Raw genomic sequence first — 26672 nt, forward strand, 5'->3', positions numbered from 1 at the left:
GCTGTCTGTTTTTATCCATCTCTTTACCATTGTGTCTATTCATCTCAGTCTGCATAACAAACCCTGTGAATAAGGTCAACATGTTTGGTGTATTATTTACCCAAAGCGATGTTTATTATGTTTCTGTAAGTTAGGTGGAGGATCCATAGACCAGTCACTCTTCATGGACACACAGCTGGGGTCTGATCTGTCCATCTGGACTTGACTGTGACAAAACATGAAGAGAATCCACAATCATACAATGGTTTTACACAATTATTATAAGAATAATATCTGTTGCAGCTCCAGACTTTTTATTACACACACACACAAAAAAATGGTGATAAACAACAGCACTAATAGTGTATCACAGGCTCGCAATCATAGAGAGGAAAACCATAAAGTTCTATCAGTGTTTCTTTATGTGATCTCCGCTGTCTGTTTTTATCCATCTCTTTACTATTGTGTCTATTCATCTCAGTCTGCATAACAAACCCTGTGTATAAAATCAACATGTTTGGTGTATTATTTACCCAAAGCGACGTTTATTATGTTTTAGTAAGTTAGGTGGAGGATCCATAGACCAGTCACTCTTCATGGACACACAGCTGGGGTCTGATCTGTCCATCTGGACTCGACTGTGACAAAACATGAAGAGAATCCACAATCATACAATGGTTTTACTCAATTATTATAAGAGTAAAATAAAATTTTTATTCAATATTATCAATATTATATTAGATAAGAAACCATGCTGGATGACTCAGAAAAGCAGCGGTGAAAGTTCAATGCTGGCATGTTTGATTGCTAAGGAGCCAACATTTTAATGTTGAGTGGAATACATTGTAACTATTGAGTTCTCTGATTGGTATTGGAATATCTTTCCATTCCCACAAGCTTTAATAAAAAAGGCTGACTGACTAAACGCAGTTTTCCTGAATGGAATGACACAGTCTCCTCTGGATGTTCCTCTAGTGAGATGAGCCAGGCCATGAAGGATTTTATATGCTAAACAGATATTTGTGAACTTAATAAGGTTTTTTCCAACTTACTACATTTTATTTTAACAGAATATTGCAATGATGAAAATTACGTTGTTTCTTATCCAGAACTTTCAGTGTTTGTTTGTTTAGGGACTGTATTGGTTTCAAAGTAGTATGGTTGGCCAGGGACCAGCTGGAAAATTGGATAAATTAATTTTTACATTCTTGACAGTTTTCATGATATGAGAGTTAAAGTTGAGTTTGGAGTCTATGAGAATACCAAGATACTTAAATTCTGTAACTATTTGAAGTTTTTCACCAGATATTACAAAGTCCAGATTTGCTGTGGAGTTGGCAGTTTTAGTAAAGAACATACCAACTGTCTTTTAGACATTTAACTGTAGAATACGCTGGTTTAGCCATTCACTGATCTTTACCGTAGCGTTTGTAAGTTTAGTTGCCACTGCTGTTTTGGATTGTCCATGTATGTACACATGTGGTAGATCATTAATATATATGCAGAACAGAATAGGCCCCAGGATTGACCCTTGGGGCACTCCAGTGGACAAGTGAAGGGGTTCAGACTGATAGCTACCAATATGGACAGTTTGTAATCGGTGATAAAGATAAGATGCTACCCACTTAAGAACATTATCTGAAAAGTTGAGTTAAGAAAGTTTGGAGGGTAAAATTTTATGATTAACAGTGTCAAAAGCTTTCTGATTTAAAATGAGCTTTAAAATGTCACGGTTAAGTAACCGTAAAGCCTTCGCTACACTGCGTGTTTTTGTTTCACGCACGCACACACAAACCAGATCCACGACCAACAAGAGGCGCGTGCGTCATGATGCAGACCTGTTAGTGCACTGTATGACAAAGCTCCGCGTTCAAAAGAATATGTGCACGTGACGCGTCTCTTGGTTGTTCGTGCATCTGGTTTGTGTGTGTGCGCGTACCTGCATGCGTACGTGAATGAGCCACAATCCAATCCGTCTGTGCAGCATTAAAAACCTCCTGCTCGCGGATCAAATCCGGGCAGGGCTCCTGGTGGTCTGACTGACTTCATTTCATTACGTTGAATTGTTTTAACGCGTTAATGATTAATGAATTAATAGCATGAGATAACACGTTAATGCTGCCACCCCTAATATTTATATTTGATTTTTGTGTAATATTAAACTACAACTGTCAAAATGACTCGCAGTACCTGGTCCAGGATGACCCTGTGTTTTTATTAGTTTTGAGAGGCTCTTATCATTTTTACTAATTGTAGCACCCCTAACGGAGCTGCATAGAGATGCATACAAAAAAGTCACTACAGCAAGCATAAAATAGTAGAAAAATACATTATACTTTATTTAACAAAGCATTAAAATAATTTGGGTCGTCCACTCGGACCGGAAACAGCCCACAAGGGTAGCAACTTTCAGCGGGTATACATCAACGGGCAAGGGATAATAAAGATTACCACAGGGAGGAGTAATTACACTGCAAACTTCAAACACAGCAACCTTAACCAAATAAAGCCACCATAAATCATTAGTGATACGCACTCAAATCACATCAAAATACCACACCATGAGGCACAAAATACATTATGGATCTTATAATCCCTGCCACGGACTACCCATATAAAATGGTGGAGAGCTACCCGAGAGGTATAACCCAAGGGTAGGGCTGGGCGATATGACCCAAAAAATTATCGAGAAAATGTTTTCCATATCAGTCGATATCGATAATTATCATGATAAATAACAAATCTTTACTCCTGTCAAATTTAAAGGCAGATTTTTGCTCCTGAATGAAAATTGTAAAAACCAGACAGTTAATAATGGTTTTAAACTACTTTTTATTCAGAACATGACAAATACAAATACTAAAATCTTGTTTTAATGCATCTGTATTAAATGTTAATCTATTTGTTATGAAATCAACACATTTCTGACACAAAAGCAGCAGACTACTGTCCCTTTAAGACCCAAGACAGACTGCTTTAAGTTTCAATATACTGAGTAACAGCTGTTTATGTTCACTTAAACAAGAAAGAAAACTTAGTTCAGTGATCACGCGTGTGTTATACATATACGAGCTATACACGCTGATAAATGGATGTCAAGGGTGTCACTTTGCTGTGGGAGCGCACATACCCAAACACTATATTCACTGCAGGGGTGGATCTGCTGCTTTTCCTCAGTTTCCTGAATTTGTGAATGTCCTGTAAATATACTTTTAAAGCTGGGCGGACGTGTGCGTGCGCAAGGCGGACGCTGAATGAAAGTAAAGTATACTGCCCGCACCTGTGTCTGCTGTGTTTGACGAACCCTGTTTGCGCGTCCAACATTACACACAAGAAAATGTTTCCGCGCATTTGGATTCCGTGATTCCGTCCGCGTTATCCGCATCGCGAAATTCATAGGTCTCTACTAATAAATAAATAACTTGCCTCATCTTCCACTCCTTCAAGTCTGACTGTCACTGTGATTGTAAACCAAGAGCGCGTGCCGCATCCGGAAGTGCTCGCGCAACATTACGCACAGTGCTTAAACATTATCGATCACTTATCGAACTGTCCTTATCGTTTTATCGAAAAAGCTTATATCGGTAAAATTATCGTTATCGAATTATCGCCCAGCCCTACCCAAGGGTATAAGGGAAACCCAGGAAAATACACTTATAAAAAGGGAAAAAAAGAAAAAGAAAATCCCCTAGCCAGCAACCAAACCAATAACTCAACTTCAATGATTCAAAAGAAAACAAAACACAAGCTGGCTAGGGAATTAATAAACATTCATAACTGGGAGCAGACAGTTTTACAATTAAAGTAAATAACAAAAAAAACTAAAGAGAACAGCGACTAGTCACTATCATCCAACAACCTATAACAAAATAGATAACTTCATGAGTGCCAGTCACATTCAAATAAACAAAACTAAAAAACAAACATACCTTAACCGGGCGAAACCAACCAGACACATGACGGTCCGGAACATCAAACACCCACATTCTACATGAAATAAATCATTTTCATACATAAATCATCCCAATAACACAAACAAAAGAAATAAACAAAACAAACATGAAATAAATCATTTCCATACATAAATCATCCCAATAACACAAACAAAAGAAATAAACAAAACATACCTTAGCAGAGCAAAATCATATACACGATGGTCCTGAGCTTCAAACTATCACGTTCTAAAACAAAATAAAATACTCATCACCACTTGTACAACTTCATTTGATATGGTGCATTCATTCACAGATGCCTACGCTCTATCATAATACTAATGGCTACATCCACGCCAAACTCTACATTCACACAGGTAAGTAACCAAAAACCCCTTTCCGGGCACTTTTAAACCAGACAAGCATACATCCAACACACATACCCAAGAGGGCGATTAAACACTAGACGTATTAAACGCTTACCGTCTCATACAAGGAACGATACACGGGGACTCCCGATCCCACACGGCTACAAACTGAGCAACAGGCAAACGCTAACAGGACCCCAGCTGCCCTGCGCCTTTGCCTGTCCTTTAAATCAGTGCGGCTTATTATCAATCTGTAATGGGGTTCGAGATCGCTTTCAAATTTCCCCGCCCCTCTTTTTTGCTACCTTGTTACAATCCACCCCCTAGAATTCTTGTCATTGCCCCAATGACAAAAAACACAAATCCTACCTTTCTTCACTATTTTTTAACTGCTCTGCTACCACAGAACGTGGCAACCGGTAGGGATTAGAATGACAACCGGCAGAGGTCCTAACCGACCGCCGTAAGGGACCTGGACTTTGTGGCTGCTCTACCTCTTCCCTAGCACCTACGTGGTTAATGTAAGTCCCTGGTTCACCCTCTACCTCTTCCCTAGCACCTACAGGGTCAATGTTAGTCCCTGGTTCATCTGGGTGATCCACATATTCTACCTGATCTTCCAACAACACCACAAGAGGCTCCCTGAACATCTCATCCTCATCTGTTGATGAACTCAAAGCTAAATCAGCAGCATCTGGTTCAATTGGCAAGTCAGATGTCTCCGTACTTAATTTTCGTATAGCGCTCCTCAATTCTGACCGATGTACTGTCCTAACTGGGCCATCTCCTGATACCGGTCTTACAGAATATACAGCCCCCTGCCCACAAGGACCTCTGACCACCCTGTAAACACATGGGTCCCAAAAATCCTGAATTTTACTCCTTCCCCTAGCATGATTCCTCAGGTACACCAGCTGTCCCTCTTCTAACCCCTTATCATTTACTTTCTCATTGTGTGGTTTATTCCGCTTCTCTGCTTTCTCTCGCAATTGCTGCCTTACATGAGTATGCGCTACCCTTAAGCTCTCCTGATGACCCTGCACCCAATCCTCAGTGATACCCAAATTATCATCTGTAACACCCCTTCCCAACAGAAAATCTACTGGGAGCCTAGGGTCACATCCAAACATCAGATAATAGGGAGTCATACCGGTAACATGATGGGAAGTAGTATTATAAGCATAAACAACCTGCGAAAGATGATGGGGCCAGTACCTCTTTTGTGCTGGCGGCAGCGTCCGCAACAGATCATGGAGAGTGCGGTTAAATCTTTCGCACTGCCCGTTTCCCTGAGGGTGGTATGGAGTGGTCCTGCTCTTTTGGACGCCATACATTTTACACAACTGCTGAATCACCATGCTCTCAAAATTCCTCCCTTGATCTGAATGGATTCGACTTGGTGGTCCAAAACGATGAACCCACTGCTGCACCAATACCTGAGCTACAGTACTAGCTCTCTGGTCTCTGGTTGCAATAGCTTGAGTATACTTTGAGAAAACATCTGTAAGAACCAGTATATTTTCTCGACCATCACTTGCTGGCTCCAAGACAGTGAAATCAATTGCCAAAACCTCATGGGGGCGAGAGGCCTGAAGTGTACCCTGAAACGACCGAATCTTTGGTTGCACTGCCTTACTTAAAATGCATCTTTCGCATTGTTGACACCACTGCTCTACTCTCTTTGTCATGCCTGGCCAAAAGCACCGACTACGAACCAACTGAAAGGTACGATCAATGCCTTGATGGCCATGGCCATCATGCACGCTTTGAAGTACCTCGTCCTGCAAACACTGGGGAAGCACAACCTGGAAGGTCTCTTTACACTCTCCTGGCATTCTTATTACACGATGTAACGCCCCTCCTTTCTCCACTAACCGATCCCATTGTCGCAACAACTCCCTACTCCTTACAGACATCACATTTCGCTCTTCGGGTCTAGGCTGACATCCAGAACGAAAACACTTTAACACCGGACCAACCACTGGGTCCATCTCCTGAAGTAAGGAAATGTCCTCAACAGACCGCCCAGCCAAGGCAACCACTTCCCCACACTCCACCTCTCGCAATGACTCTCCAGACTGAGACTCCGCCAAACCCGGCGGAATGTCAGTTCCAGACGCAAACCTCTCTAAATATTGCCTCGACAGGGCATCTGCATTGCCATTACTACGACCTGGGCGATATTTTATGGTGAAATTAAATGAGGCCAATTGAGAAGCCCACCTCTGTTCCACTGCACCCAATTTTGCAGTCTGAAGATAACTTAGCGAATTGTTAGCAGTAAAGATCGTAAAATTACTCCCCAATAAATATTCTCGAAACTTCTCAGTTACCGACCATTTCACTGCCAAAAGTTCGAGCTTCATGGAGCTATAGTTATCCATGTTTCTTTCGGTGGGCCTCAGACCCCGACTGGCATATGAAATAGGCCTAAGTTTTCCGTTATACTCCTGAGAAAGTACAGCTCCCAGCCCTCCATAGCTGGCATCTACCTCCAACACAAAAGGCCTAGTGAAGTCAGCATAGGCCAGGACTGGGGCTGTAATCAAACACTGTTTCAGGGATTCAAAGGCATCCTCGCACACCTCATTCCACTCTGACACTAGTGGTAGCTTTGGGGTTTTACCCTTCCGTTTAGACCCACTCATCCGGTTCACCAGCTGATGCAATGGAGCAGCTAAAGAAGCAAAGCCCTTAACAAAGCGACTGTAGTAACTGGCAAACCCGAGAAACGTTCGTAATTCTGCCAAATGCGTAGGGCGTCTCCACTCCCGTACCACCCTCACCTTATCGGGATCGGTTGCCACTCCCTGAGCAGACACTACGTGCCCCAGGTACTTAACCTGTTCCTGAAAAAAATTACACTTGGACAACTTAATTTTCAACCCTTGTCGTTCAAGTCGGGAAAACACCTCTTCCAATCGAACCAGATGCTGACTAATAGAAGAAGAAAACACAACCACGTCGTCAAGATAGAGCAACACTGAATGGTACCGCTGGTCACCAAACATGCGCTCCATCAAACGCTGAAATGTACCGGGCGCATTGCAGAGGCCAAATGGCATACGGTTAAATTCAAATAGGCCAAAAGGTGTACAAAAGGCTGTTTTGAACCTATCTTTCTCCGCCACCGGCACCTGGTTGTAGCCACTGGCTAAGTCGAGATTGGAAAACCACTTCGCCCCTGACAATGCGTCCAGTGACTCCTCAATTCTAGGAAGTGGGTAGGCATCCTTACGTGTTTTTGCATTTAGTTGCCTGTAGTCGACACACAACCGTATACTTCCATCTTTCTTAGTAACAACCACAATAGGGGAAGAGTAAGGACTACTACTTTCCCTCACAATTTGACTATCCAACAGCTGTTTAATGTGTTTTTTTACTAACTCATACTGTGATGGAGGAAGGCGACGGTAAGGCTGGCGAACAGGAATATCATCCTGTAATGGAATCTCATGGACAATCAGGTCAGTGCACCCTATGTCTCCCTCTTCTTTAGAAAACAAGTGAGAGTACTTAAGAAGCAGAGCCTTTGCTTGCATAACTTGTTCTTCGGTTAACCCTTCAAATGAAGGAAACTCCAAACTTTCTACAGTGTTGTCTATTGAAACCTGTTGAGTGGCAATAAAAGCCACATGTTCTGAGGTGGTCTGATTAACCGAAAAGGCTAGAGAGTCTGGGGCCTCTACCTCCACTGAAGCCACCTGTACTGTGCCGACTACTCTCCGTGGAAAAATCCAAACATCCAAAGAACTAACATTAGTAATAGGAGCATATAAGGTACCATACTCTGCTTGTAGAAGGGCTGGAGAAACAAGTAACCCCTCAGGGAGGGTACCCTCGTCTGGGCCCAACGGCTCTAACAAATATTCTGCTAAGGGGAGCTGGGGGCATGTCACAGGTACCATAGAAAGAGTTCCAGCAGCAATACAAACAGGCTGATCTCCTAAAACTTTTACCTTAAATGCAGTTGTTGAATTAAGAACCGCCTCAGTTTTCTCGCACTGCCGAAGTGCACGCCGAAACCCTGGAGTGGCCGATTGTATTAGCGGGGTCTGGAATAAACTAGCCCCATATTGATCAAAAAGACTCTGATAACACTCTCTCAGAACATTCATCCCCAAAATACCTGGAGTGATCATCTTACGAGTTTGTAACACTGTATTTATAGGATCTTTTACAATCAAGATACCCCGCCTTGGAATGCACTGATTTAAAACATTCACATCTAATTCCACATAACCTATATAAGGGATATCAAGTCCATTAGCAGCTTTTAACCCAAGCCACTCACAACCCTGCTTTTTTACATGAGAAAGATATTTATTGAAAAAACTCTCGGTCACTGTTGTGACCATAGAACCTGTGTCCAATAGACATGGGACATTTACATTATCCATCTTCACACTTAAAGCAGGACATGGTCCTACTAACCGATCGTAAACAGAAGAATCTGCACAGGAGCCCTCTACCTTCCCTCCCAGCGTATGGCTCAATACGCTGGGGGTTACAAGTTTTCCGGCAACCTAGAGGGTTCTCGAACTAGTTCCCCCTCAAGATTATCAAGAACAGTATCACAGTACCGAGCAATATGCCCAGGTCGATTACATTTAATACAGATTGGTCTACCATCAGGTGTACGTTTAAATCGGTTATTAGGACCAGAAGATTTATTAGCAGCAGGAGCCAGGTGCTTCACCAACAAATCCAACTGTGCTTGTTGTTTCAAGACTATATTCTTAAGTTCTGTCAGCTCTGTAGAAGGCTGAACACAAAGGGCTTCACAACTAGGTGTAACATGCGTCTCATAAGTATATGAGGTGGGGCGTACCTGCTTATCTCTGTTGGGTTGTCCTTCATCAACCCACTGAATGGCCTCCCGTCGTATCTCTAAGAGCGACATAGTCTCGCTACTTCGTACCAGCTTTTTCAGCTCCCTGCGAAGCATATGATCACGCACATTTTCACAAAATTGATCTCTCTCAACAGTCTCGGTATTGGGTATAGCACCTGGCTTACACTGCTCCACTCTTTCCATTAAAGCCAAAAGGGCATGTGAAAACTCGTATAATGACTCCCCATCCCTCTGCTTCCGATCAAAAAACTTTTGCTGCCAATAAACGTATGATTTTGAACATCCATACACTTCTTTTAAAACATCAAAGATTTGTTGTGAATTTTCCCTCACTCCCCGAGGCCGATATTTAATTTCATTACGGGCCTCCCCTTCTAAATGATCAAAAAGAAAGAGCTTTATCCCATTCAGACATGTACCTTGACCTGATACAACTCTGAGCCTCCTCTATCCATTCTTCCACAGACAATGCCCCGACGACTGAAGATCCAGAAAACTTGGGACATTTACGTTCTCTGGGAAGATACACAGCTTGTTCTCTACGGGAGGAGAGAGCCTCCCCACCACTAGCTTGTCCCTCCCCCCCGCTAGCTTGTCCCTCCCCTGCATCTCCGCCCTGACTTGGGCCCAAAAGTCTTTGATTTTCCAACGTAATCTGCTCCACTTGAGCCCGTAGTTGTTGCAACTCGTCATCCATTCTGAAAGCCCACCAAGCGACCACCAGACGATGATGCAGAAGAGACTGATCCTTCTAGCCGCTGTTCTCTAGCTTAAAAAAAAAAACAAAAACAAAAAAAACACCTGAACTGCTCCCCAAAACACAAAATAATCAGCCCTGCCGACTACGCCAAAATGTAGCACCCCTAACGGAGCTGCATAGAGATGCATACAAATAAGTCACTACAGCAAGCATAAAATAGTAGAAAAATACATTATACTTTATTTAACAAAGCATTAAAATAATTTGGGTCGTCCACTCGGACTGGAAACAGCCCACAAGGGTAGCAACTTTCAGCGGGTATACATCAACGGGCAAGGGATAATAAAGATTACCACAGGGAGGAGTAATTACACTGCAAACTTCAAACACAGAAACCTTAACCAAATAAAGCCACCATAAATCATTAGTGATACGCACTCAAATCACATCAAAATACCACACCATGAGGCACAAAATACATTATGGATCTTATAATCCCTGCCACGGACTACCCATATAAAATGGTGGAGAGCTACCCGAGAGGTATAACCCAAGGGTATAAGGGAAACCCAGGAAAATACACTTATAAAAAGGGAAAAAAAGAAAAAGAAAATCCCCTAGCCAGCAACCAAACCAATAACTCAACTTCAATGATTCAAAAGAAAACAAAACACAAGCTGGCTAGGGAATTAATAAACATTCATAACTGGGAGCAGTCAGTTTTACAATTAAAGTAAATAACAAAAAAAACTAAAGAGAACAGCGACTAGTCACTATCATCCAACAACCTATAACAAAATAGATAACTTCATGAGTGCCAGTCACATTCAAATAAACAAAACTAAAAAACAAACATACCTTAACCGGGCGAAACCAACCAGACACATGACGGTCCGGAACATCAAACACCCACATTCTACATGAAATAAATCATTTTCATACATAAATCATCCCAATAACACAAACAAAAGAAATAAACAAAACAAACATGAAATAAATCATTTCCATACATAAATCATCCCAATAACACAAACAAAAGAAATAAACAAAACAAACATGAAATAAATCATTTCCATACATAAATCATCCCAATAACACAAACAAAAGAAATAAACAAAACATACCTTAGCAGAGCAAAATCATATACACGATGGTCCTGAGCTTCAAACTATCACGTTCTAAAACAAAATAAAATACTCATCACCACTTGTACAACTTCATTTGATATGGTGCATTCATTCACAGATGCCTACGCTCTATCATAATACTAATGGCTACATCCACGCCAAACTCTACATTCACACACAGTTAAGTAACCAAAAACCCCTTTCCGGGCACTTTTAAACCAGACAAGCATACATCCAACACACATACCCAAGAGGGCGATTAAACACTAGACGTATTAAACGCTTACCGTCTCATACAAGGAACGATACACGGGGACTCTCGATCCCACACGGCTACAAACTGAGCAACAGGCAAACGCTAACAGGACCCCAGCTGCCCTGCGCCTTTGCCTGTCCTTTAAATCAGTGCGGCTTATTATCAATCTGTAATGGGGTTCGAGATCGCTTTCAAATTTCCCCGCCCCTCTTTTTTGCTACCTTGTTACATAATACTTCAAACAAACCAAAATAATATACATTTATTCAGTCTAAATGTAAAATTACATTTATTCAAAAGATCATTAAAATTAATAGCCTACAGGTTTCAAAAGGCACCTATACTGTTAAAGTCAAAGCCAGCTAAGTTATTAATATTATTATCTTTTGTCCATGTAGAAAAAATACACAAACTGAAAATACAGAAGAATTTAGCAATTGTTCAAAAATTTATTCATGTGATTTTATTCATTAATGTTGTAAAATAAATGAATACATAATAACCGTAATAACCGTACAACCGTGATTATTTATAAGACTATAACCGTACCATCAAAATCTATAATCGTTGCATCCCTACCTGATACCATTTTTTAAACCCTAGTTAGTGTGTAATGTTGCTATAATAGCATAAATAATACCTGTAAAATGATAAAGCTCAAAGTTCACTGCCAGGCGATATATTTTCTTCAATAGAATTCCTCTTTAAAAGCCTACAACGAATGGCCGGTTTGGACTACAGCCCTCTATTTCCTGCTTTAATGACTTCAGTAAAACAGTTCGTTGACTAAACGTCAGTCACCAGCTTTGGCTCAAACGGCTCTGCTAAGCTAAGCTGCTATCAAATCACAGCACACTAAACAAACTACACAATCAGAACTCGACACGTATTTCTGAAGGAGGGACTTAGCATAACAAGGAAGACATCAGCCTGTTTGGAGGACAGTGAAAACAGCGCTATACAGATAAGTCAATTGTGTAAAAAATACTGCGTTTTTTTACACGTGAAACATGAACACATGTTATATTGCCCACTATAAACACAATCAAAGCTTCAAAATCACAGACACAACCAGAGCTTTAAATATTTTGGAAACAATGAATGACTTCCATACATTTGGAAATCCTCCTCAGAGATAGACTGATTTATAATTTTAGTGATGGGGTAACTAATGATGAACCTAGATCTTTCAGGTTCAGGGTATCTATTCCAAACACATCTTTAGCTTTTGATGGTTTAAGTGACCTGATTAAGGCTTCTATATTATGTCTTTAATCCATCTCTTTACTATTGTGTCTATTCAGCTCAGTCTGCATAACAAACCCCGTGTATAAGATCAACATGTTTGGTGTATCATTTACCCAAAGTGATGTTTATTATGTTTTAGTAAGTTAGGTGGAGGATCCATAGACCAGTCACTCTTCATGGACACACAGCTGGGGTCTGATCGGTCCATCTGTACTTGACTGTGACAAAACATGAAGGAAAATGTAAGATAGTGTAATAATGATAGATTGTATAAGACAGGAGGTCCTGCTGACTTTTTTATTTCATAATAAATTTGTTCAATGACAAAGATATAGCTCAAAGCAGTGATGATGGGCCAATGCACAACACTTCATGATGGCTCGGAAAACAATGCAGTAAGTGTGTAAATATGACACTGCCTGTGAAATTTAGGTTAAAGTCTCATAATATAATGTAATGATATTACAAGCATCAAAGTTTGATTTCACTCATTGATTTAAATCTTTGAAATGACTTTACTCAGTCATTATTAACGCTTTCCCTGCCATTGACCAGTTAACTCTTCAGAAAAAATGCTTTCCTGCCAATGGCAAGTTTTTCCAGCAATCCACAGTACCGCTATTATTCACCAGATGCGCTCTTAAGCAACTTATGCAACCCCTCACCCAAAATGTTCAGACACAGCATGTGTTTTGATCGTCGCTCTAAATCTAAATTCTATCAGAAGTCTTTAAAAAAAGAAAAAATAAACGCAATTATCTCAGCTTTTGGCTCAAAATTTGGTCTTTTTGAAAAAACCTACCCATATTTGAGAGGTGATAAAAAGAGAACAAATGAAGGTAGGATGAAACTTTTTATTTAAAGCAGATGATCTGTTCTTTTATTTTATACATTGTATGTTTATATACTGAAAGAACAACAACTATTTTAAGAAATGCTGGCAGGGAAAGAGTTAAAATATTTTCACAGAATGTTCTTTACATTATGTAGTAGAGGTTGACTGATATGTTTTTCTCTGGCCAATGCCGATATTTAAAAATCATAAAAACTATTATGACTTTTTACCATGCTTTTTATTGCTTTGTAGGATCAAATCTTTTTTGGTATACCTGATGAATTATTTAATCATAAAGTTAACATCTATTTGTTATCTATCAGTCTATTTTATTTTTTTAGTTTAGACTAAAATTTATTTAGTTATTTAGGGCAAATCTTTCTAAACACTCTCAAAGCACATTTACATTCTCATTTCTGAGGTGCTGTGAGTGATGGATTGTGCTAACAGTGATGTCTTGTACTTGTAATGGCTGCTTTAAATTCACGCGATCACGCTATTATTTACTAAAGCTATATGTGAACAAGGCACGGCTGCGGTCTCACACGTCATGGTCTTGCAGCAAGAAGCAGCATCACGAGTTCTACGTCACAAAGTTTTTGATCTCTTTCTTCATTTAGTGACATTAACTTAAATATGTGTGGACAAAAATATATGTTAATGATCTCCGATTGTTTTGACATGTCTTATGAAGAAAATTACTTTACAATGTTAAGGGAGAAGTTTTGGATATTTTATCTAAAAATTAATTGACGACTTACTGCAATATCTGTAAAGTGTTTATTTATCTGTCAATAAATATCTGTTTTCAATTAATTCAATTATTTATATATTTTATAAAATACAATGTTATATAAATTCGTTAAGATTAAGTTCCAGTTCATGTTCTCTGAACAATAAACACTGTTTAACACATTATTTTTAGTTTGATTATTTGCATTCAGGCATATAACAATATAGAGGTTAGGGGAACGTTATCAGAACATTGAGGCAACATTCACCTAACTGGGAACGTTCCCAAAACCTAGAGAAAACGTTCTTTTGACGTCAAGAAAACTTTCATGGGGAACCAGCAGGTAACGTAGGGTGTCTATTCTGGTAACCAAGCGCTTACGTTCCCCAAACGTTCTGGGAACCACAAATTGTTAGCTGGGAGGTTGCCCCTCATTCAGCACTCAAAACACAGGTTGTTATCTAAACTAGACATTTCACATTCTGGTTTTAAGTTTAGTGATTGCATGACACTATGCGCAAATATTCATACCTCACCCACCCAGCACAAGACGTCATTTAGACGTTGTTTTTTGGGCTAAATCACGTCGGCCCGTCATGACCTTCATTTAGTCCAAAAAAAGACGTTGAAAACTGGTCTTTGTTTGGTCCGTCTAATTCAGTCCAAATTTAGCCTAAAATTAGACGTCTTTTTCGGACCACTTTTCAACGTGTCTCCATTCAATAATAATCCAGACAAAATATGCATGAATGTATACGCAGAAAAAATAAATACTGAGCACATTGAACGATAATGAAATGCTTTGTTTAAAGTCTATTAATATTTTTGTTTATTTTAATTAAATAAATATGTTAAATGTGCTCTAAACAGGTCATTTTGGTCCACTACAGCACTGATAGAAGCACTTCATTTTCATCTTTTAACAAATATCTTTATTTTCTTTTAATATGATATTATTGGCAGAGGCGCGCGACCATCTCATGCTTTATGGTCACGTGATTATTCAACCGGAGACGCGCGTTAGGGATTTTCTCCTCAGACCAGTGTTTCTGTTTTGTGGTCGATTCTGGGGTAAGTTTCCTTAAATTCGTTGTTACTTTATTGAAATTAGTTCACAGGGATGTTAATTCAGTTGTCAGTATATGTCGATACGACTAATAAATGATCAATTTGAATGTTTATCGTTTGTTAGTAATGTTAGCTCGAGCGCTGTCAGCTTGACTGAGCTCGTCGCGCAGGTGTGAGCTAATGGACATCTTTTATTTGTCTTTATATCTTCTATATAATCGTGTTATGCTTGTTTTTAAATGTATTTTAAATTTAGTTAATTATAATAAGTTTACTCCATGTAGTGTGGGCTTTTTTCAGTTTACGGCTAGCCTGATTGAGCCCGTGGCACAGCTGTGAGCTAACAGTTAACGTTAGTGGATATTTGTTTTATATCTTTTATAAAAACGTGTTTTGAAACGTTTTTTCTTAAGTGTATTAAACAAATTATATCGCAAGTTTACTCCATGTATTGCAATATATGTGTGCTTTGTTCAGCTCCCTATCAAAATTACATTAACTACTCTACTTTAAATGTTAAAGGCCATTCTGAATAAATAACTGTTGTATATTTATTGTTACTTCTTTCAGATCCTTTTCTTGGTGTGTCTTGATGTTTTCTATTGGCTAAAGAGTAAGTATTACTTTGTTCATATTTTTACAGCCACCAGAATCAGACTCAAGTCAAGTGCTCAAAAGTGAAATAGCATGTTGGTCTCTTCAATGCAATGATAAATAAAATAGTTATAACTAATTAAATAGCCATATCTCACTTTGACTTTATGTACAGTTTGCTCGAGGTCAAAACACAGCTTATTCATACATATCAAACAGTGACACTGGCTATATGTCTGCTTTCTTTTTTATAGCAATAAAAGCATAGAGATATATAAAGCAAAGACAACTATAAGATAATCCTTTAGGAGCCAGTAAAACATCTACAGTTACAGCAGTAAACATACTTGTTATGGGGTAAGAAAAACTAGTACAGTGTAGATATGAACTATGGTATCCTAAGCACTTCTCTTATTATTGCTTCTGTCTTGTTCTTCATTTTTTGTAGTGCAAATAAGGAGACTTAGAGTAAGTACAAATTGAGCTTTTAGTACTGACGTGAATATTACATCGCCATTCGTTTGAAAGAAATAACAGACACTTTGAATGAAAGTGGTATGAATACTTAAAGGAATAGTCTATCCATTTTCCATATTAAACTATGTTATTACCTTAACTAAGAAGAGTTGATACATCCCTGTATCATCTTAGTGCGTGCACGTAATCGCTGGGGCGCGCTGCGACACTTCGATGGCATTTAGCTTAGCCTCATTCATTCAATGGTACCAAACAGAGATAAAGTTAGAAGAGACCAAACACATCAACGGTTTTCCTATTTAAGACGAGTAGTTATACGAGCCAGTTTGGTGGCACAAAATAAAACGTAGCGCTTTTCTAAGCAGATTTAAAAGAGGAACTATATTTTATGGCGGCACTTTTGGGAGTACTTGGACTCGCCTGAAAATTCTGCTCCCCTTCTCTCTCTCATAATGGGAGAGGGAGGGTGTTACTGCACCGAGTCAAAGTACTCCCAAAAGTGCTATTCCGCCATAAAATATAGTTCCCCTTTTAAATCTGCTTAGAAAAGCGCTACGTTTTATTTTGTACCACCAAACTTGCGCGTATAACTACGATAATAATACTTTTTCTGATGCTGCTGTTTACTCCATTGTAGCATGTCTCTGTGAAACTGACAATCTCAGGTAGGAGCTGCTGGTTTGTGGTTGGCAGTATGGATCACAGTCTGCGACTCATGAGGAGCTGGGCTGGAGACATGAAGAGGTTGTTAACAGGTGTGTTCCTGTACTCTCTCTACCAAAATGAGATAGGGATTAGTCATGTGGGCCAATGTGTGTGAAACTTAATGTTTTTGCAAAGTCTTCAAACTCTTTGTGTTGATATTGTGGACCTTTTAATTTCACTGGTATGCCATGTCTCGCGAAAGTGACTAAGCTTGCTGATGACAGTGGCAGCCATAGTAGTGTTGAGTTTGTCTAATTGGAAGAAATAGTTATAGTAATCTACATTAACCATTTATTCATTGTTCGAGGTGAAGAGGTCTGAAGCTAATACCTGCCACTGTCTGATTGGTATTTCATTAGGAATCATGGGTTCCTTGGTATTTGAATTATGTTGAACCAGGCAAGTACTCCATCTTTCGATCATGTGTTCTATCTGCTTACACATTTCTAGCCAGAATAACATTTCGTGCTCTTAGCTTAGACTTCTCAGCGTGTGCGCATATCTCAGGTCAGATATTATGACTATTTTCTTATCTTCACTGGTCAATAAAAGTTTGTCTTAAAAGTCAATAATGTATGTGGGAAATTGTCTCCTCTTTGCAGGCCATCCATCCAAGATCATCTATCTGAGCTGCTGAAAACTGCCTCGGTACGGATCTGTTGGAGCTTTGTGTCACTGACTGGTAAGTTTTTATAATTAAGTGAATCTACATGTCCATATCTTTGATGAGATTGTCATGTTTTGTTGCTATGGTCTTTCTGGAGAGGGTGTCTGCCACAGGAATCTCCTTTCCTGTTCCGTGTTTGATGTCATATTTCTAGGGCTGTAGAATCATTCTTTAAAGTCATGGAGGAGCGGCATCTAGCAGGACCCTATGAAATCCATTACATTTTTGTCCCGAATTCAGTTTTATTTTTCTCAAATAATCACACCAAACGCTTTTTAAAAAAGAGCAGTGTGACGCGACTTTTCATATTGCTAGCAACCAACGAGTCAGCTGTCTTGTCAATCAAATATTGAAGCGTGATATTATTTTGCTATAAACTGTCATATTAGCAGAAACTTTATAAAGAGGACGCTTGCTCTGACCTTGTTTGAGGGTGAGAGGTGCACAAACACGTAGGAGAGTGAGCGAGTGGAGTCCGGTTCTTCAAAGCAACTGTAAACTTCCCTCACCACAACGTAAGGCCCGCCTCTCCCCCCATTCGATTGGACAATAGAAAGATGCGAATGACGTCGGCTGGTTTTCCGCTCTCAGCGCTCCTTCAAAAGCGTGTGCTGCGGCTGGTGACAAAAAACGCAAGGCGTTCGGCGCGCATAAACAGTGCGCAAATACTCCCTGCCCATAGAATATAATTAAAAAAGGCGCCTGCAACTGCCATAAATGCGTTTGGTGTGATTGGCCACTAAGAGTGATTCTTAGCTTTAAGAAATTTGACAACTTGCTTTTATACTTAAGATTGAAAGTAGGAGTATATTTCATGAATTCTTAGTACTTAAGACAAAAATGGCACTTTCAGAAGCTTGATAAATATGGGAACAGTAGTCCAACTTAAAACTAACTTCAGTTTCTTTCCTTTCCTATCAGTATTTCTGCAAATTCCTGTTCCGTGTCAAATGGCTTATGCAAGACTGAATCCATAAAGGTGAGTCGTCATCATCATGAGAAACGTCTTTGCTCACTGCATGCACATTTCTTTTATAAGCAGAATGACACACTTTGGTGAAGTGATTGTGTTTTTGGGGCTGTTTAAACTTGGTATTAAAGCCGCTCTATGCATTTCGGCGTTTTTGTCAAACAGCGACCCCTAGAGTCGCTGGAGAATACTTGCAACTGTCGTAATTTTCCACTCTAGTACTCCAAAGGTAATGACCAGGTAATGTTTCACAATTTCATACAAATATTAGGCTACTGCATAGTCTACTAAACTACAGATGATGGTAATAGGATAATAAGAAGTTTATTCCAAGTGTAGAGTGCATATAATAATAAAGTACCGCGTTTGCTAGCTTGTAACGTTTTACATGATTGCAGCTAAATCACAAGTAAACATTACAAAATGCCATGACAAAGTTAATTGTGTACGTTGCATTATTTCATAACATTGTTCGCTATAATGTCACTATACATGATTATTGCTATCTATCATAATAGTTTGCAAATTGTGCATGTTCACACTATTTACAACCTCTAGGCTTATTTATGTCCTGATAATTATGTGAGATATTGACAACTGTTGTCATGATAATCGCATGACATACTACAAGCAAGCGCAACAACATACAACATAGACCGCAAACAAGTTTACAAATAAGAGATTTACTTACTAGTCCATCAACAAGATCGCCAAATCAGCAACCCATCCAGTGCTGTCTTTTAGCTCACGCCAACGAGTAAAAACCTGACCGAGTGGGACTCTTGTCCGGTTACTAACGCGGTCAGATTCTCTTTTCCTTTTCCAACTCTCTTCCGAACGCGCTTTCTTAACTTTTAAATTGTTTAGCCTCACGTCTCAAATTCGCGCGTGCAGTTGTTGTCATAGGCTTGATCAACTTTATGCGGCGCTGCAAGAACCGACAGCCGGATGACGTCAAAGTGCCGTCTCGGATCATTCTCGCGGTACTTTGACGTCATCCAGCGGTCGGTTCTTGTAGCGCCACATAACGTCGAACAAGCCTAACGTGTGTGACGTAGGGGTGGGCGGTATGAGCAAAAATTCATATCAAGGTATTTTTCACTCTTCAGCCGGTATTACGGTATGTTGCCATATGAGAAAACATTTTGGAGTCACACTGTAGTAAACCTTAGTTAAATTACTGGCAAAATTTTTATTTTTAACCATATGTTACTAATAAGTGAGGGATTAGACATAGACATGATTTTTTATCTTTTCACATTTTTTCCTTTAAAAGTGCCATTGTGTGGATGGGTGCACTCATCTTCTTATGCATATTGTCACTAATATGGGAAGTATGAAAGTATGGAAATTAGTATGGTCATTTGCTGGTAGGCTATGTACCTTATAACAATGTTTTATGCTACATCCAACAACTTTAAAGCTGTGTGCTGTGTATATCTTGTGTCTGTTTGATTTATAAATATACAAAGAACAAGATTTTCTTTTTGTTGTTAATATGAACATCTGATGGGAGATGCCATCTCACTTTAAATTATTATTAATCCCTGAACGCATTAATGAATGCAGTTTATTAATACAAGTTAGTTATATTAATAAATGTATTTATTGCATTTAATTTAATTAACCAGCAGATTCACAGTGCCAAAAACACTCCACTCATACGTTTTTATGCATAAATATGCACTATGTATTGTTTAATAGGCTCTCTAATTAATAAATCTGCATTAAGAAAACGAAATTTACCATTAAAGTCTGTTTTAAATGTGTTTGGTACGTTGCTTACGTTATCCGCTAAAGCACTCTGAAAGCGCTATTAATTTAACCGTAACTCCTCAATCATTTGCGCTATCAAAAAAGGAATGGTTCCTAAAAGAAGATAACTTGCACTTTTTGGCAAATTATGGTTTATTACGGTAATTTCTTGCTTTCCGTCCTCCAATCGCTTACCTGGAGAGCGCGTGCAGGGCGCAGTAGAGAGAGCAGATCTGAGTGAAAAGGGAGTACACCGTTAAACGACTTTGAAGCAGTGAGGTAAAAAATATGTCTCCTAAAAATGTATAACACTGTTGACGCGCTGTTGGTGCCTTGGGACTCGACAGCCCGACTGTTTAAGTTGATTTTCAATAAAGCAGTGTTGATAGTGTTCGCTTCTGGGTCCTCTTATGTTTCAGAACCTGGTAATGCTTAGGTAAGCCACGGGCTTTTTTCTCGCCAAGCTCGCTGTATACAGATCACAACACCTGAAATATAGTCTTTGGCAGGATTTGCGTGCACTATTATGTGCATTCTCTTTAAAAAAAAGATGATTAAAAATGGATTGAAGTGCGATCGGAGCTTCTGTGGACAGCGCATCTCGGGAACGGAGGTATGACTTTTAAGACTTGGGTAAACTCCCGCGGGGTCTTAAAAAATAACATTCATAAAGTTAAATTTAAGTCCTAGGATGAAGATCTGGGAGTTTTAAGGCCTTAGATATAACTTTCTGAAGGTTAGGTTTTTTAACACCCCGCGGGAACCCTGATAAGTGCAAAAATAGAATTTAAAATATGTAACCCCGGTATCAATGGTTTTGCAAAATCCATATCATGGCGTGACACAATACCGGTAATTACTATCATACCGGTTTATTGCCCACCCCTAGTGTGACGTCGTTGCCGTAAAGCAAGTCGTGATCTCGCGAGATTTGTCAGGGGCGGTTCTCTCAAGCTTGCATTGCTGGTTTTGGTAGCGCCGTCCTCCCCGAGCTTCAACAGGAGGATGATTCGCCCTACTATGACTTTGTTTACCACCGAAATAACTTTGAAGTTGTTACATTAAGGTAAAATAACTGCATAGTGTGTCTTTAAGATGTGTGTGGTTTTTTTTGTCGATCGGATCATAAGCGGATGAAAAGGACACATTCTGTTACACCTGGAATTTAAATCCGTCAGTTTTGTCCCCTTTCAACCTCTTCTGTTCTGAATACTTTTAGGGGATGGTCTGTGGAGACTGTGGGTGATTCCTTTTGCTGTCATTTAAACATGAGCAGGAGTAATGACGGGATTTAAATGGACGAAGCTAATATTATGCCAGAGTCCGCTGCTTGTAAGTAAACATGCGGCACAGTGTTTTGTACATTTATATGTAAAAGCTTTCTTTGATATTTCTTTGATATTCTCTTGTGGGTGTTGGAACACATTCTACCACATGCACGCTTACACTACATAAGCAATCCGATTAAAAGTGTTTTCAACTACCTCTGAATGTGGTCAAAAGTGGACAACCTCAAGATGTTTTGAACATCATTTACACATGTCTTTAGCATCGTCCACTTGTGATCCGATCGACAACAGCACATCTTAATACCAAGTGAAAATAGCCCCTTTTTTACTTGCGCTTCCAAGCTTTATAATGGTAGAAAATATAAATTAGGGAATAGGGCTGCATAACGATTAATCGCGATTAATCGTTTGCAGAATAAAAGTTTTTGTTTACATCATATATGTGTGTGTACTGTGTATAATAATTATGTATAAATAAATATACACACATGCATGTATAATTTTAAGAAAAAAATATTTATAGATTAAATATTTATATATAATATAAATTATATATAAATATAAAAATGTATATACACATGTAAATACGCCTTAAATACTTACATGCAAGTGTATTTATTTATGCATAATTATTATACACAGTACACACGCATATATGATGTAAACAAAAACTTTTATTCTGCAAACGATTAATCGCGATTAATCGTTATGCAGCCCTATTAGGGAACAACTTCTGACTTTAAACCTCAATAAAGTGCATTCATCCTTCACAGAGGTAATCCATATTCAAATGTTTACCGCAAACTAGTTATTATAGTTTATAAAGTTTAAAACATTATCTTTTCTTACTATATAGCATCGATTACCCACAGAAGAACTTTATTAACCCCTTGGAGCGGTGTGGATTACTTCTTTAAAGGCTGCACTTCTTTGGGAAAATGTACCCTGATCCATGTTTTTTCCCATATTAAGCTCGGAAAAGCAAGGACATTTACTAAAATAACTCAATGTGTTCGTCTGAACATGTGTATGTCGAGTTACTGAGTGTGAGTACATCACGGGGTAATTTTAAAATCTGTCTGAAGCATTGCTTTAAATATTTAAATGGAGTATAGCAATACATAATTGGGACTAAATAACAAAGGAAAAATAAAATATAAATTCCTTTTAATATTAGTGTACCTAATTGGATTGATCATGCTTTACTTTTTGTTAAGACAACCCCTGTTTTTAATGTTAACATTTAATTTTTTTTATGTTCTCACTTAGATGCTGTAACCATAAAGCAACCAGGACAACACACCTGGAGTGACCGAGAGCAGGATGAAGAAAGAATCGGACGAGAAAATATCAACTGGTGCCCATGAGGAGACATATTGTTCTTGGACCTGCTTTTTCTGTTTAGTAATAAGTGGTTTTATGTGGTTACATAAAAGTAATTTAATATTCAATCCACAAGCTAAATTTCCTACATTTTCTTAAAAGGGTAGTTGACCCAAAAAGGAAAATTCTGTCATTTACACAAACAGTTTGGTTACAAACATTTCTCACAATATCTGCCTTCCTGTTTATCAGAACAAAGAAATGTATGCGGGTTTGTAACAACATGAGAGTGTGTAAATGACATAATTTTCATTTTTGGGTGAAGTACCCCTTTAACATTTTTATACACAGGGGTAGGGGTGTGAAGCGGAGTCAGTATTTGTATCTGTAACAGTCTCAAAATTATTTGTATCTGTATTTGTATTCGGATTAAACCGGAAGTGGGTGGGTTGACAACTCATATTACATTAAAATGGCATTTTAAATGCATTTTTGCTTTTTATTATAATTATAACTTAAATAACTGTAAATATTTATTCAAAATAATAATACAAAATTTTAATCAAAAAGACAAATAACTTGATTCTCGTTAGTAATACTCATGGAAAGCAAACAACTCATTTTTAAAGCCTCATACAGCTTGTGCTATGCATCATTGTATTGTAGCATTAAAATAACAAACTTGAAAGCACGTTGACAAAACTGTAGGCTAGATCACCTTTAAATGTTTATTGTGCCTGTCAGCACAGTTCCATGAGACCCATTCTTTCTAAATGAGTGCGATGTTTTCAGAAAAAAATAAGTAGCCTACATTACTCCCTAGTCTAGCGATTTAAATATAGTAATTAAACATCTAAAATTATTGTTATTTGTAAGTTTTCTAAAAGAGTGAAATATAACCTAATACTACTCATATCCATGTCTGACATCTTGGTTTCAGTTTAAAAACATGCAGGAATTTGAAAATAAAATGCAGGACTTGCTTGATGCTTAAAGAGTTATTAAGGGAGATAAAGTTCGGGAACTGATTTATGTTAAAAAGTTATTAAGATCGACAAACTCGCGCTGACTGACAGATCCGAAATGCAACGCAGGGACACGCAAGTGGCGCAGTATATGCACAGAATAGTTCAAAAACATCTGTTTTGTTAAGAATTTACGAAAGCATAATAAGCATTAGAACAAACTTGCTGAGCTCATTTTTATCTATTTCCATATAGCGTTTGCGCGAATATAACAAATTGTTTAAAAAAAACTTTCTTATTAATCTTCATCTAAATAAACATATAATTAGATAGTTGTTTAAATTTTTAAATAACAGTATGCTCTATTAAAAATCAGTTTTGACTTAGTTCAAAACCAGCAACATGATTTAAAACAATAATGTAATTAGAAATATTTAATTCAAATGTTTCAGTTGTTATTTGCTTACTTTATTTTTATGTTAATTGCAATTCATGTCATAGTATTCTTCAGTTTAAATTTTGCTTTTAAAATGTTACATTTTCATATTTTTATCTATTTACTTATTTATTTTATATTCACCTAGATTGACAATAAAGCTTGCTTCGACTAGAAGTAATTAAAATATCATCTACCGGTGCCACAGAGATACAGAGTTATTAACGAATATTTTATTATCAGAGTGCAGCATTTTATCAAGGTTTTCTGTCCTAATTAAATAAAACGGAATTATTTTTTTTTTTAAAGTTGGGTTAAAAGAAGTTTGATATTAGCAGCGTTTTTAAGATTTTAAACTAATTCCAAAACAGCTCGCGTTTCTAAATAAGGGTTGCGCCGAAAATGTCATTTTATAGATTGCACTCATTCACTTCACACACATATTATTCTTGCTTTAAGGGGTTTATAATTTAGAGCTGTTCCAGTAAACATGTGATTATGTCTGGCCGAATATTTTCTCTGTTATTCGAATGAATTCGTTGTTCGTTTTGAAGCTATTATCCGTGCCCTTCCGAATAACGTATTCGGCTTCGGTCACATCCCTACCCAGGGGTAAAAGAAATGTATGTTAAACATTTTTAGTTTGTCTTTTTTGTTACTGCTACTTTTAACAAGACTAATTATTCAGCCAAGCTTATTTTGTACTTTAAGAAATGAACAGCTTTTATGGGTTTTAAGACACAGATATGTGCTCACAGTTTGCCCATAGAATGCCCAGTGGTGTCCCACAATTTTCCCGCAGTATGCCCACATTTTTCCCACGTATTTGTATTTAAATAAATTTTTCCACACAGTATTTTGTATTTGTGATATCTGAATTTGTGATAGTAATTTGAATTTTAAAACAATTCCATGTATGCATGGCTATCTCAGATCATATGCATGTGAAAGGCAGTTTCTGGTATAAATAGATCATGAAGGTAAGAATCTTAACCATGCCAGGTGAGGGATATATTATGGCTGAAAAAAACAATAAACCAATTAATGAAATATTCATGTCATATGTGTGTTTGACATATAAATTCGTATTACCTTTTTGTTAGCTGTCCTATTTTGAGATAATTATTAGCCTAATAATAATAATAGTATAATTAATATTATATAATACATTCTTGAAACGAGGTTAAACCCTTGGAAAGACATAGGAAATAATATCGAAATTTAGCCCATTTATAGACGTCTTTTCAACGACCATGAAAAGACGTCTTTTAGCCTTTCACTTTTCAACCAAATTTAGCCTTTTTCTAGACGTCGATTTATAGACGTCTTTTCAACGACCATGAAAAGACGTCTTTTCACCTTTCACTTTTCAACCAGAATTTCACGTCATTAAGACGTCTGGAGAAGTCGTCGTTTCGACGTCTTTTCAACCAGATTTTGCTGGGTGGGCATGTTTTAATGCGAAACAGAAACAGTACGAGGAAACGGAAACACCCACTGGAATACGTTAAATGAATGTTGAATCGGATATACTCTGACCTGCCATCTGGAAAAAAAATTACATTTAAATAGCAATTAGAATTAGACAAATAAAAATATGTAACAGTAAGAACAGAGAACAACATATATAGAGATCATCAGATGTGTCACGTCATGACAGTCCCATCTTGTTTTTATGGCGTCGTTCATCGATGCACTTCAACATACCGTATTCCCACACTCACATATGTAGAAATAAGAGTTATCCTGTCTTGAACAACGCGTACATTTCTTTAAAACGAGTTTTTAAAACGCGTCTGTTAAAACAATCTGTTTTAACAGAAGTTTTTGTTTACTAATCGCAGTACTAAAATGGCGCCGTCAGTCTAAGTTTACTTTCGCTTTTGACTGTGCGATCTCTGCTCCCACCCCATCTAACGCTGAAAACGAGTTGACGTTTCTCCAACCTATTAAATATTTAAATCATTTTAAAATACATAATGTTGGGTGCGGACAGAGACGTAGACAAACACGTGCAAAAATCAACTTTATCTTTCGATGAAATAAGTTTGTTTCTTATTTTGTGGGACTTGATTAATCTGTGCTAGCTTGCTGCATGCTGATTTAGAACTGTGATCAAACTGACTGGACCTATCTCTGTATGAAACGGAGCCAACCATCAAGGATTTCAACAGACCATAAAATAAAATTTAGAGCAAAATGTGCAAATACAAGAAAATAACAAAATATACACAGGTGTTTATGTAAAAAAAATGTCTCCTGCCTGAAAACTAACTAAATAAACATCTTCACACACAGAATTTGTTGGTCCTCCTGTTTAATAAGAGTCCTTGACCAGAAAAATCACTAAACAAAACTGGAAATGTTCAGAAAAGAGATATACAGACATC

General features: G+C 38.1%; 1 protein-coding gene across 2 annotated transcripts in view; it reads right to left on the reverse strand.

Moving 5' to 3' along the window:
- The window catches only part of LOC135785657 (NLR family CARD domain-containing protein 3-like), a 107248-nt gene extending 80875 nt beyond the window's left edge, over positions 1-26373 (reverse strand). The window contains exons 1-5 of one of the 2 annotated variants that reach the window (XM_073814312.1): positions 25990-26373; positions 25732-25828; positions 12579-12685; positions 513-617; positions 101-205 (exon numbers count right to left, since the gene is read on the reverse strand). In XM_073814312.1, the coding sequence (XP_073670413.1) occupies positions 101-205; positions 513-617; positions 12579-12685; positions 25732-25734 (320 nt within the window). In that variant the 5' untranslated portion in view covers positions 25735-25828; positions 25990-26373. Of the gene's footprint in view, positions 1-100; positions 206-512; positions 620-12578; positions 12686-25731; positions 25829-25989 lie in introns of both variants that reach the window. The other variant, XM_073814310.1, reaches the window with a different exon arrangement.
- Positions 26374-26672: the final 299 nt, after the last annotated feature.

Source organism: Paramisgurnus dabryanus, chromosome 4 (genome assembly GCF_030506205.2).
Source record: "Paramisgurnus dabryanus chromosome 4, PD_genome_1.1, whole genome shotgun sequence".
Lineage (NCBI taxonomy): Eukaryota > Metazoa > Chordata > Actinopteri > Cypriniformes > Cobitidae > Paramisgurnus > Paramisgurnus dabryanus.